The 14,337-nt window shown below is 47.4% G+C and overlaps 1 protein-coding gene across 2 annotated transcripts in view; it reads left to right on the forward strand.

Annotated features, from left to right (window-relative positions):
- Positions 1–14,337, forward strand: part of TMEM131L (transmembrane 131 like) — a 909,664-nt gene that overhangs the window by 509,013 nt on the left and 386,314 nt on the right. For both annotated transcript variants that reach the window (XM_069631301.1, XM_069631300.1), the window contains exon 11: positions 13,174–13,282. In XM_069631301.1, the coding sequence (XP_069487402.1) occupies positions 13,174–13,282 (109 nt within the window). The remainder of the gene's footprint in view (positions 1–13,173; positions 13,283–14,337) is intronic.

Consider the following 14,337-nt stretch of genomic DNA (forward strand, 5'->3'; position numbering starts at 1 on the left):
CCTACAGGAAGGTGAGATTGCTTCGGACCACGCCATCACGGTGGCAACGGACATCGCCGACACCGGTTTCCGTCAGTTGGGCAACAGCGTTTGCCTGAGACGACGAGGATGGCTCAAGGCGACGGATTTCCGCCAGGACGTACAAACCAAGGTTTTGGACATGCCCTTCGACGGGAACAACCTGTTTGGGAAGGCGATTGATGAGTCCCTTCAGGCCATCAAGACAGACACAGAGACTGCCCGGGCACTGGGAGTGCTCCAACAACGACGGCCGTCCTTTCGGAGCTCCGGAGGCAGACAAGGTGCCTCCAAGGGATCCGGCAGTGGCTCCTCCACGTATCACCAAGCGGCAAGATCTTCGTCCGAGGAAGCCTACAGGGGACGCGGCAAGTCGGGTGGTGACAGTCGTTGTCGACAGAGAGGTCAAGGAGGCAAGGCGGACTCCAAACAAGATTGAATCGACCGTGGGGTCGGGCCCCCGCCGAAGCACCCCGGTGGGAGGCCGGCTGGCGAGGTACGTCAGCGTGTGGGAGTCCATCTCCACCGACCGTTGGGTGCTGGACGCCCTGGCCCAAGGGCACGCCCTCGAGTTTCAGAAGAAGTGCCCTCGCGTTCCACCCGTGGCCAGGAAGGAAAATCACGTCCCTCAACTACTGTTGAAGTAAGGGCGATACTCAAGAATGGGGCCATCGAGCTCGTCCCAAAGAGGCTTCGGGGCTCCGGAGTTTACTCAAGGTACTTCCTTGTAAAAAAGAAGACAGGAGGATGGCGCCCCATCCTGGACCTGCGACGACTGAACATGTACATCAAGGCACAGAAGTTCCGGATGGTCATCCTCCAGCACGTGCTGGGACAGCTGGAGGAGGGCGATTTCCTGTCGTCGTTGGACTTGGAGGATGCGTACTTCCACATCCCCATTCTAAAAAGACACCGAAAGTTCCTCAGGTTCGTGGTCCAAGGGCGGCACTACCAGTTCAAGGCCCTCCCGTTCAGATTGAAGTCGGCACCCAGGGTGTTCACCAAGTGCCTCGCACAGGTGGCGGCGCGGCTGCGCCTACAGGGGATCCACGTCTACCCCTACCTGGACGACAGGCTCATCCGGGCAAGGACAAGGGAGCTCGCCGTGGAGCACACTGCGAAGACCGTCCAGCTGCTCACGGACCTGGGATTCTCCATCAACTTTCCAAAATCCCACCTGGTTCCGTCGCAAGTCGCCCTGTTTCTGGGAGCCAATCTCGACAAAGTGGCGCGGCTGGCCTCGCCTTCGGAGGAAAGGACCAGGACCATTCTGGGCAAGGTGCAGCGTATGCTGGCCACGGACATGGCCAGGGTAAGATCTATCCAGTCCCTCCTCGGGATGATGTCCTCCTGCATTTATCTGGTGCGCCTTTGCAGGCTTCGGATGCGCCCCTTACAAGAGTTCCTCGACGCCCGCTGGGTCCAGTCGACGGGCAGCTTCGAGGACCGGATCCCTCTCAACGAGACGTTCCGTCAGGCGATCCGGTGGTGGAGTACCCGCTCTCATCTGTCAGCGGGCACGGACTTTCAGACCCCAGCTCATTAGGTGACGGTGACGCCTCACGCCTCCCTGGAAGGTTGGGGAGCGCACTCCGGAGATCTTCACGCGAGAGGCCTTTGGCTCCCAGAGGAGAAGTCACTCCACATCAACATCTTGGAGCTCCGCGCAGTGTTCTGGGCCCTCAGGTCTTTTCTTCCGTCCGTCAAGGGCAAAGTGGTGAGGATCTTCACCGACAACACCACCACGATGTTCTACATCCGGAAGCAGGGCGGAACCAGATCCCCTGCCCTATCCACGGAACCCAGGATCTGTGGCATTGGGCCGTCGCCCAAGGGATGTTTCTGGTGCCCCTTCATCTGGCAGGAATAAAAAACACGATCGCCGACTCACTCAGCAGAGAGCTGCGCTCGTGCCACGAGTGGGAACTAAGCCAGGATCGAGTGGATCGACTCTTCCGATGATGGGGCGAACCCCAAATCGATCTCGTCGCGACAGCGACAAATTCCAAGTGCCGGAGGTTCGCCAGCAGGTTCTCCTAGCCGAGGAGCATGGGCGATGCTTACTCGTTCCCCTGGGACGGCCTATTTCTTTATGCGTTCCCTCCGCTGCCGTTGCTCCGGCTCATCAACCAGCTCAAGAGGTCCCGGTGCAGGATGATCCTCGTCGCACCGGCGTGGCCGAGACAGAACTGGTTCCCGGACCTTCTGGACTTGTCAACGTCCACACCAGTCAAGCTGCCGACGGACGCAGATCTTCTCTCCAGAGAAGGAGGTGCCATTCTTCACCACAACCCGGAGTCGCTGAACTTGCAGGCCTGGCTCCTGCAGCACTAGAGTTTGGAGGGTACGACATCCCGGCCGACTGCAAAGGCCAGGGCGTCCTCAACTCTCAAGTGCTACGGACATAAATGGAAGAGGTTCTCTGTCTGGTGCCGTGCACAGAAGATTAACCCTCTGCGGATTACGGCCCCTCAAGTATTGCCGTACCTACTGTCATTGGCCAAGGCTGGACTAGCTCACGCTTCCATCAAGATACATCTGGCCGCCATCTCACGATACACCAGAACTACGGGACGGGTGTCCTTGTGGTCTCATCGACTGGTGAAGGAATTTATGAAAGGATTGTTCCGATCATTCCCGCCGGTGAAGGCCCCTGCCCCGGCGTGGGAGCTCAACGTGGTGCTGACCAGGCTCATGGGGCCCCCATTTGAGCCTTTGCATTCGGCACCGTTGAAGTTTCTGTCGTGGAAGACAGCGTTTCTCGTGGCAATCACCTCTGCACGACAAGTGGGAGAGATCCAGGCCCTATCTTGCAAGCCGCCATACTTGACGTTTCAGGACACGAGGGTGGTGCTGAGGACGCACCCCTCCTTCATGTCCAAGGTGCCGTCGGACTTCCACCTCAACGAACCCTTGGTGTTGCCAGTTTTCTTCCCGTCTCCTTCGTCGCCGGCTGAAAGGACTCTGCACTCGCTGGACATAGCTAGAGCGCTGAAGTTCTACGTGGACCGCACGAAGAGTTTTCGGAAGACATCACAGCTGTTTGTGAACTTTGGGACTGTGAATCAAGGGAAGGCTCTCTCGAAGACTTCCATTTCCAGATGGATCTCCGGCTACATCATGCACTGTCACCGGTTGGAAAACCGACCGCTGCCCGGCCGTCCGAGAGCCCATTCGACCAGAGTGATCGCTGCTAGCACGGCGTTCCTGTCTGGTGTGCCCCTGCTGGACATCTGCAGGGCTGCGACGTGGAGGTCGACGCACACATTCACAAGATTCTACTGCGCGCTTAAGGTGAGCCTGGTGAGGAGGTAAGAGATGCTTAATGTTGAGTTGTTGTATTGCTTAATGTTGAGCCTGTTGCCACCTCCCGTGGTTGTGCATGTGTGTTCTGCTATGTATTCTCTTATTCATGAGCATGTGAATCCATGCCAGACCCCATGCTGGAGAAGGAACAAGTTACTTACCTGTAACTGTTGTTCTCCAGCATGGGTCTGGCATGGATTCACATGCGAACCCTCCCGCCTACCCCTCTGCGGCTCTTCACTTGGTTATACTGCCACTTTATGTTCTACCAAATCTGAGGATGGCTGCAAGAGGCGGGCTTAGGGAGAGGGCAGTCATTGGCTGGGGGCAGTATGACCCAGAGACCAGTGATTGGTTACTACTAAGAAAGACAGATCAGAAACGAAACTGATACTGATTTTTTTCTATACCGAGGATTCCCGGCCTGACGACGGGGAATATTCATGAGCATGTGAATCCATGCTAGACCCATGCTGGAGAACAACAGTTACAGCTAAGTAACTTGTTCCTTCATTGACTCTGGAGTGTTACAGGCACAAATGGAAGCGTTTCGTGACTTGGTGCCGGTCGCAGAGGATCACCCCTCTGAGGGTCACGGCCCCTCAGATCCTTCCGTACTTGTTGTCGTTGGCTAAGGCGGGGCTGGCGCATTCCTCCATCAAGGTTCATCTGGCGGCTATCTCCGCTACACCAGGTCTCCGGGACGGTCTTCTCTTTGATCGTGAAGGCGCCTGCCCCGGAAGAGTAGCTCAACGTGGTACTGACAAGGCTCATGGGGGGGGGGCCCTTTTCGAGCCTATGCATCAAGCTCCTCTCAATTTCCTTTTGTGGAAGACAGCTTTTCTCGTGGCCATTACCTATGCCACAAGGGTAGGTGAAATCCAGGCACTGTTGCAAGCAGCCTTATCGGACAGTGGGCAGTCATTGGTTGGGGGCAGTATGACCCAGAGCTCAGTGATTTGTAGGAGAAAAACAGTTTGTAAGTGAAAGTGAAACTGTTTTTTCTGTTACCGAGGATTCCCAGCCTGACAACAGGGAATATTCATGAGCATGTGAATCCATGCCAGACCCATGCTGGAGAACAACAGTTACAGGTAAGTAACTTGTTCCATAGTCAACGTTGGATCTCTGCCATTGATGCAACAGTGGACACTGTAGGGGTTGACTTTCTCCTCTGGCCCTGGCAGCTCTGCTCGGCTGCTGTGCAAGAGGCAGGTGGTGCAGAAGGCCTGTATTGCCTCCCAGTATAAAGCTAGATGCTTCTTCCTGGCAAGGACCATCGGCACCAGAGGCTTCCCACCTAGTACAGGGCCAGACTGGCATGATGAGCATTAAGGGAGCAGCGTATCGGTGGGAGGGCAAATCACATCGCATCTGAGGCCGCATCCGCGCCTTTCCTTGTGCTTCTGCACAAAAGCACTCCCTGGCAAGCCCCTCTCTTACTCCTAGATACTTTTAGTTTTTATATGCACCCTACAAGTACATTGATGTACCCCATCTTTTCATCAGCATTGTTGAATCAAAGTTAGGGTGAGGGGCCACCATGAACATTTATTTTTATACTCTGGCTTAGAACTACGGCAGAGAGAAGACCCAATCCAAGAAAAGGCTATATTTTTCATCATCATCATCACTGTTGACTCGGGGCTTGGTTCCTTTGCATAGATCTGGTCTCTAACTCCAGTATACATTTCTAGGGGAAGTGACTTAGACGTCAGTAGTTTGAGGTACTTCTCTTAGTAAGTGGTAAGGACGTTTTGCTCATCCCCACAAATGCTGAATTTGAAGCCTATAATCTCTGAAGGTTTAGTTCACTACCCCTTTAAACCTATGCGTTTACAATCAGCAAGTTGAATAATGCATTTATTTTGGGTAAATGATCCTTAAAACTAAAGCCTGATACAAAGTGCATAATTCATACAAATATAAAATAATAGTAAAACTAATAGACAGAATAAAAACCGTATCAGGTCAAATTCAAACATACAATAGTAAATATCAGTCAAAAGGATTACTCCTTATGTGGACTAAAGTGAAATTACAATGATACATTCTAATACTAACATCTTCAGAAGGTTTGTCCTTCTGTTCTCCTTCCTTTCCATGCTTGGCTTAGGAAGATGGAAACCGCAAAATTAACCACATTACTAGACTTTGAATTGCAACAGTGCAGAGCTTCTATTGCTGTCACGGTATTTGAGCTAAAGCTTGGAAGCAACCATTGTTTCCAGAGGTACACATAGAGAAGGCATAACAGCAAAAACATACACTGTATCTTCTATCTGGGTAACACAGTTCAGGCGTTTATCTGAGCTCCCTTTGAACCAGCAGGCTGTTCAATCTGCTAAGTGCAGAAAATTAAGACAAAACCTCAGAAATGATATCTTGCTGTACTGTGGCTTGGTTTGGCTAAAATAGGTCTCAGTGGAGAAGGACGCTTGTGCTCAAGATAGTTAACGACACGGGGTGATCCTTGCCATTGTATTACATAAAGCCCAATCAAAATACTTGGTCCTTATAAGCAATATCGTTTGTTTGGAAATGCCAATTGGGTAGTCAATAAGGTGCCCTGGGTTTAATGTAGATTGTAGAAAGTACACGGTTGATATGTTGGAATATGGATCATGAACTACCCCATGGGGGACAAATGACATCCCAGAGGGCTTTCGTGTAAGCCACCGTCTCCTGGGAACTGTGCATCCTCGGCCAATAAATAAACTACTGGCATGAGTTGAGTCTCATAGTCTACCCGCCTGCTCTCACCTCCACATGTATAGGTACATTTGGCGAACCTTGTGTGAGCAAAGTGAATGTTTGTGGATGGTTTTTCCCATACTGTCAGTCACTCAGCTTTGTGTCCCCAAATTTCAGTGGCGTACAGAATTTCTCATCATGCCTGAGCACTAAAGCACTCAAAATGTAAATCGTTGGAAGAACCGCTCAGCCGCCAAAGCTTTTATTGAAGGACTGCATAGCCCCTGCTGACCTATTAAGCAAAAGCTACTTCTTAGTAATCTGGCTTGACGACAATGAATTTTTAGAAAATGTGATGCCTCCACCTGGTGATATTGCTTCCTCTTCCAGTTCCATTGGGATCCTGATACTATGACAAGCTAGCACAGCTGTTGTGCTAAGGCTAATGGTTGCAACCTTCTCCTTCCGAATGTATTGAAACAATTTAACTGTTTTGTGATGCCCATCAGAGTCATTGAAAGAATAACTGCATCAAGATTGGTCAATCCAAGGGCCACCCCATTTATGTAAGTGAGAAACATCAAGGGATGCGAGTCCTCTCTTTTGTAAAACCCCAACTCTACCAGAAAGGCGTCACTCAATTGACCCCCTTGGGACAATGTTATTTCTGCAGAATTCTCAATATGCAAGTGAACTATAGCTGACAAGAGGGCGAGCAATGTTAATTAAAGCCAAATGGTTCACATGAGGTACCTCTGAATGCTATTAAAGGCTGCCTTTAGGTCAATTAAAAACTACATGCGTCTCTCCTTTGCACAACACATGTCTGCATAAACAGGCTGATGAGAAATTTCTGGCCCACTGTTCCAGTACCCTCTTGGATACCAGATTGAAAGAGTGACAGGATATCCTTCACTAACCCAGGTCTCTAGGGTGTACATCAGAATTTCCCCAAAAATGTTCCCCTGCCCATCTAACAGAGGGATGAGAGAATAATCCCAGATAGTGATTGGTCACATATTTTGTGATGGGCACAATTTCTTCCCCAGCCCATGTGACTGGGTTTGTGACTTTAATGCTATGAACAGGTCAGTCAGGAAGGGTACCCACACAATGGGTACATTTTCTAACATAGGTATTGGGAGCTTGTCTCACCCTGGCGCTTTACCAGGTTTTTCACCCTCAACCTCATTTTTTGAGAATTTCAACCTTCGAGAGGGAGATGTATCAATGTAAATGTCGTGGTTTCGTGCCATGGGGGATTTACATTAATGCTGTACAGTGTACCATAACATTGAAACCACATCCTCAAAAGGTTACAGGTGTCATTCTGTTTCATTAGGTTCCATACCATTTGCAGCTAGCCTCCTAAAGACCCGTTTGCATCTATGACCACCCTTTGGAGACTTTCCCAATGTGGGCTTCCACTACTTTTTAAAAAAATGTGCAGATAGTTCCTTGAATTGTGACCTTCAGTTCGCTACACTGTGTTCTTCTGTCATGGTTATCAACTCTGTAAACAATGCTTTTTAAAGCTTTGCCATTCCTTGTCAAACCAGGAAGACCTAGTCCTAATATTTACTTTGATTACTTGGTCTCGTGACATGGGGGAAATATCTATTGTCTTGTATGCTAATCCAACATCAATATCTGACGTCTTGATTCGAAAGTACCCTTTCCAGTAGGCATGGAAATGAATAATAAAAGGATGGAATCACGGCCTTGTGATCTAGGTTGACCCACTTAATCTGTAGTTTGTGCTCCTAACATCAGTGTTGGATGTTTCCATATTTAATAGATGTGTCACATTGACAGAAATCTTCAAAATGATAATCGTCGTCACTTTCCAGACTGTCATATTAACTGCTACAGCCCAATTTGCTGTGTCTAGTAAAATATAATATAGGTGACTGGCATGATGACCCTTCCTAAAAGTAGGGTGGGCCAGAGAATTGCATGACAAGTGGCCATTGCAGGCCCTCAATCCCAGCCCAAACACAATATATGCCGTTTTTCACATGATCCCATAGTAGCTGCTTTGAGGTAACTGTACCCAGTTCCAGAATACCCCATGCTTTATCCTCCTTCTACGTCGGTGTATGGGTGAAATACACCTATTCAAGGCGCATATTAAAACCCTGTAACAATGGACTGATGTCATCTTTAGGTTGTTGGTGTCTTCTAGGAACCTAAACAGTGCAGACAGTTTATCGAGCTACCATGAGGGCCTGCTATGGGCCTCATATAGACGTTAAATGGAAATATTTAGCAATTGTTTGGAAGAAAAATGTCAAATGCCCTTATGCCAGGGGAACAAGGAAATCCTCTTGGGAGATCATTACATTTAATCCAGTCTCCAAACTGTCAGACCGTCACTTACAGTGGTGATACGACTTCTGTTATGCACGAGCACAGTGATGAATAGTGACTAAATCACTGCATCCCAAGACTACTACTAAACCAGCAGTGATCTCGACCATGGGGTGAAATATACAGATCCCAAAAGGTAAACCTGCTTTGCCGCTTCTGATCGCGTGGGCCAATGGCAGACTATAATTGCAGGAGGGGTGTGATCTGTTAATAGTAGTAAACCAAACGGCTTTAGTACAATGGTTCCAAAATAGAAATGTCCATTCAAGGTTCTATAAAAATAAAGGAACTTTAATAAAAACCATCAAAACAAACGACCTAAAAACACTACAAACCCACCCCGGTAAACGAAACGCAGAATTCGGAACTTGGTGTGAAAGGGCACACTGGGTTGATCAGCAGGGGTTTTCAGGCAACAGACCTTGAAACAATGTCAATAGTTCAAAGATATGTCTTTGAAGAAAAAAATATAGAGAAAGGGGATTAAGTCACTATTGTCACAAAATTTGACCAGGGGGTCAGAGCCACATCACAATACTTTTGGCTTCTTGTCTTTGGGTACTCCATACAGTTGTGCCAGGCTTCAAGAAGCTTCCTGAGGTGGTGATTCGGCATCAAGTTGGTGAGCTGGTAGACTGGGTCCAACTTGTGTTATCATCCAGGCAGCAATAGCACGTGGCACAAATCAGCTTTGGATGTGCAGGCAATGTCTGGGTTGGTATAGCTCACAAGCGGTTCAATGCGAGAATCATGGCCCAGCCATGTTCCTTGACTTACGGTTTGCCGGGAGGTCCAATCTGCACTCACCAGGAACAAGGCGAGTTCTTAGTTGTGCACTTGCACTGTGTGAAGCTGTCTGGTAACTACAGGGGGCAGGAGGGGCAGGGAGTCCTTCAACTCTATTGAGCAGGATCCCTGATCACAGGCAGCAGAGAGGCATTGATCTAACAGTAGATGTCACACTAACTGTTCCCTGGGGGTGGTTAGGAGGCAGAGCTCTCATCTGCCTTGGAATGTTCGGTCTTCACTTCTATGGCTGAGGACTTATGACTTGACTACCCAACAGAGTTCCAGATGAATCCTTCTCTGTGAATCAAAAGATGATTCCAAGGAGGAGAGCATTTCCTCCATTATAAAAGCAAAATGTCACAGGATTGGTCATCCTGGCTGTTGTAAGAAGTGCTCTTGGCCTTCTGACATCTTACTCGGAGTGCCTTGTCCTGCAGGAAATGGAGGTTTGGGGGGGACATGAGCCTTAATACAAACCAACATGGCTGAACCCTTCTCTCCATCCACCTCTTCTGCCTACTCTAACCTCGCCTCTTCCCATGCCTACTGACAACTTCAAATGGATTCCAGTGTTCAACACTCTGGTGTGAGAGTGGCTTTATATCAGCACTGCCTTTTGAAGTACCGATTCCAAGGAGATCTTGTGATGAGGGTTCCTGTGACCGCAGAGAAAGGTATTTACCTTCCTGCAAGTAGATCAAAAAGCAGCAGCCTGGCTATCATTCTACATAGCAGCTATGACAACAGTCATTCCAGACACTAATACACATCAGTCCTGTCATAGCTGGGCCCTGCTCACACAGCTGACACTAGTGTGATATAAAACCTCAGTGGCTCTATAATTTTGTTTCCTTAGTAGTCACCATGCACCAATCAGGCATGGCTTCTATTTAAAGATGTTTGTTCTACCAGATTGAATAAGGCACACAATTCAGTTTGGAAATGGAGGTGTAGAAGAGCCACCTCTGCCTGCAGAAATGTGGTGTTCTGACATCAGTCAGGAATGCACATGTAACCTTTGAACCTGCCCTGCACCATTTTAGATCGACAAAAATAAAAAAAGGCAGTGCTTTTGCACCTTCACAATTGGCAATCCGTCACACTTGCACTCCCTTACTGGGCAATATCCAAATGTTCATGTGCTTTTGCTAGATAGTGGGTTCTATTGCTCAGCTTTCTTGAAAGCAAATGACGTGTGGTGCCGAAGAATTAATGGCAAACCTCATTGGGCATTTTGGTGAATTTTGTAGATTCCAGGTTTATTTTTAATTCACTAAAACCAGTCAAAGTATCTTTACTTATTGGGCCGTTATTAGCTGGGTTTGCAAAGGTGCACTGCATTGATCAATGCATGCAGAGGGTTCATGTCTTTCTCTTGGTGCTCCTGTCCACTAGTTGCCCTGCCAGTGTTACTGCTTCTTGAGAGCACCTCCTACAGGGAAGGGGGTTCATGTATATCTCAGTTCTCTCAGAACCAGGGGGAGGGAGGGTAGAGTTCACAGTTCACTCAAGGCTGTTAACCAAATTTTACATTTACTAATACTATCCTAATGGCATCCCTCGCTCTGTCTGATAGTGTAGTAAGACTGATTAGGTCCTCATGAATGACTGATAAAGAACGGTTTGTGTGTCAAATCCAGCGAACAAGGACCACAAGTCCATATAAATGAAAGATTGGAATAGTTTGACAGGAACACCACTGTCATAACCCGGACCCCTTTTTCGGATGGTGGCCTATTCAAAGCATGGGATTCTAAGATGTAAGCCACAGACAGACCATTTTTGTGTATGTTATTGGGTACGCAATGTTTGTCTCATCAGTACATACACCTCTCATGGATCCCTGCTTGGAGCTTAGGAACTCTGGTCATATAAAGGTTTGAAGACTGGGACCTAGGTGCCTTCATTGTCGAACCCAGCATGTTATGTGCAATAGTATTAAACGAAATGCCAAGTGAAATAATATAACGGTGGCCTCGCTCCTGCTCAGGACGAAACTGAACCTCAAAACCCGCCAGATCAATTTTTGTGTTGCTTGAGGCACCAGGTAATACCTTGGGTTTGAGGTCTCAAAGGTGAACGAAGGTTCTTTTGTCGAAAAGGCTACTTTTGTATCTGTGCTCTTGCAGGTTTTGGTATTTCCCGCACCACATCTGCCGCAGGAGAGTGTCTGTTTTTGCTAATATTCACATTTCTTATTGCTGCTTTTGCAATTTTTTACCTGATGTGCTGGAGACACTTTGGAGTTTGCTGTCCTTTTTTCTATTATGCCCATCAAATGTTAATTAAAATGCTTAAATGAATAAAAATTTCTAATTATGGCACACCTGACAATGGTGCGCGGTATACGTTTTAGAAACGTAAGATATGCACTACAAGTCTGAGTGGGTCCTAACAGTAAATCGGTTGAGAGAGCTGCAATGAATCGGATCCATGGACAAGATCCTACTCCCATCTTAATTGCAATGAAAGTTCAGGTTATGCTATCGATGCTTAAGAAATCCTTATTGCTGCAAAATGTGTTTTTTTATGGAAAAAGATTTGTCAAATATCAGCAGATAACGTAACAACTCTCCCCTGGGCTCCGAGGCTTTGAGCGAGGCTCTCGGTCACCATAAGAGAGAAACAAAAAAAGCAGCATAGTAATGACTCTGCTGGAAGCCCGTTCAATGATTTCAAGCATTGTGTCCATTGGCCATGCCCTGGTGTGCTTTCATGCCCCAAGCTACCAACTCGCAGCAGCAGGTTCGTTGTGTCTTCAAAGCCAGGTCGATGAAAACAATGCAGGCTGATGGTGCTTACAATATGGTGATCATTTAAGCAGCAAGAGCAAGTGAGTCTGTGTTTCACTCAGTGTAGCAGACAACCGGGATCCCCGCTATTTAAATGTGCCCCCCCCTTTCACCTGCTACTTAACAGGTATTCTGGTTTATTAGTGTAGACCCTATCTGTCATCAATAATAGCAAAGACTGTGTTTGTTATCCAGTAGAGCTGTCAAATGCCATCGAACGTGGGGTCTGAATACTACTGTAGCCATGTTGGCTTAGCACCTGCTATGAATTGTGGGATATTAAGCTGATTTGGAATGCATCCCCTCATTTACACTTTTCAGGCAAACGGGTTGTGGTTTCAGGCACGAGCGCTAGGTGGTGGGATATGCATGCCGCATGAATCTAAATCGCAGATAAAGCTGCAAAACCTCTGTTAAAGGTCAAACACAGTGTGCTTCTGTACTGTTCTATCAGCCTGATAAATAAGCAAGGTAGTATCTCCCTGGTCCAAAACCCTGAACGTTTTCTCAGAAGGGTAAAGTGGTTTCTGGGACCAGCACGCGTTCGCCCTTATCGTTTTAGAGATGCTTTGTAATTGTGGGATTTAGACAGGTTTTCCATTTTTCATAAACATGACAAACGCTCTCCGCTAGTGTCCTAGACTCAGTCAACTATGAGAGCCAATGCGTCCAAGCCAGAGGTACAAATTTCAAGTTGCAATCTTCTGGCCAGGCATAACTTGCTTGTAACCTGCTTGTCCCCCTATCATGAATGTCAGCTCTCCTCGTGCACAGAGCACACCATTTCTTACTAGCCATGTGCAAGGTATCATAAGTTACTGATTCAAGCTTTCCCTTGTCTTTTACACCTACAAATAGAATTCTTTCCGGGGACTGCCTTTCTTTAATTGGGCTCAGAGGCAGTGCTGAGAGCTGTCCTTGGGGCATGTCACATCATACTGGAACTGCACCAAACAATAATTTGCAGTCAAACTGGTTTTCAGTCGACCCACTTAAGAAAAGGGACTTATGGGAGACTAAATGGTTTAATGTTTTGTCTAACACAAAGATGTGCTTTTTAACAGACAGAAATTGTGTATCTTATTTTCTAATAGGTGCTAAATTGAGGAAAACGGTGGGGTCCTTGTCTGCAGTCTTTTTCTGTTAAAATGTGTTTTATATTTCTGAGGAGAATAATTGTATTTTTACGTCCTCTTGCTTGCAGAACATTTACAATGTTGTACAGAGGGAAATGCTCTCTGTCAACACTGAGCCAATACTGCTACTGAATTCACCATCCAATTTCACAAAGGCTGGTTCAATTACATGTGGAGGTATGTACATGTTAAGCCTTTTGTTCTTAAATGTTGATGGTTTGGGTGCCCCTGTTTTGGATACGACTGAACTTTTGTTCGTTTTTGGAGTGTGCATTTTGTGAAACCTTCCCACGTGTCTTTTCTTCTTTCCCTGGGTGCATTTGTGACCGATGGTTAATTTGGGCCAGTTAATGAGACCATAAAACACATTTCCCATTGTATTGGCTGCCATGTTCGTGCCGGTGCAGATTTGTTTGCCGTTTGCATGGTAAGGCAATCAGTTGAGGCCGGGATGCCTTTATTGGACAAAGCTGACTAAGGTACATTACTTGGGCTGAATTGGAATTCATTAAGCGGGAGCTGTAAGTCGCTCCTGGGTGTCAGGATTGTCCTCTGACCAGGAGTTGCTCATCCTGACCCATGAACTGCCAAAGTCCAGTATCCTGCATGAGTTCTTAGGAGAGTGTAAGTGCAATGGATGATTTGGAGAACTGGGCAGCTCAAAAACATTAAAAGTAACACACAGATTGGAAATAAAATGATACTATTGTGTAGCAATTTAACATTGAGAGGTTCTCACAGGTCCGAATAGCCTCTCTAGAATGCATGGAGCTTGTTTTACCAAAAATGCACAAGCCATAACTCGCTCCTTCTGTTACCTTTCTGCTCTGTCATTTGCCCTTGTGCTGACTGTCTGTTGATTATTCTCTCTTGCTATGTTTTAAATTATCTTCCCTTTCACTCTCTTTGCATTGCTTTCCCTTTTATTCCCTCTTTACGTGTCTTTCCTTTCAATTCTTCCATCTTGTGGCTACTGCTAATTAAGCCATTACCTATCTTTATTTATTAAGAATGTGTACATGTGGAGGGGTACAGGGGGAGAAAATATAACAATAACTGTCCTACTAGGCTTCGCGACATTCGGATCACGCAAGTGCAATAAACAGGAAGTGCAGGGAGAGGGGAGGAGGGAGAAGTGCAAGGGGCGAAGGGGCTGGTCAAGTGCTGATGGAGGTCCAGGAGGGCAAGTGTTCAGGCAGGGGGAAATGGGTAAGCTAGTTCGAGGTAGGGGA

Source organism: Ambystoma mexicanum, chromosome 6q, assembly GCF_040938575.1.
Source record: "Ambystoma mexicanum isolate Mex_15411 chromosome 6q, UKY_AmexF1_1, whole genome shotgun sequence".
Taxonomy (NCBI): domain Eukaryota; kingdom Metazoa; phylum Chordata; class Amphibia; order Caudata; family Ambystomatidae; genus Ambystoma; species Ambystoma mexicanum.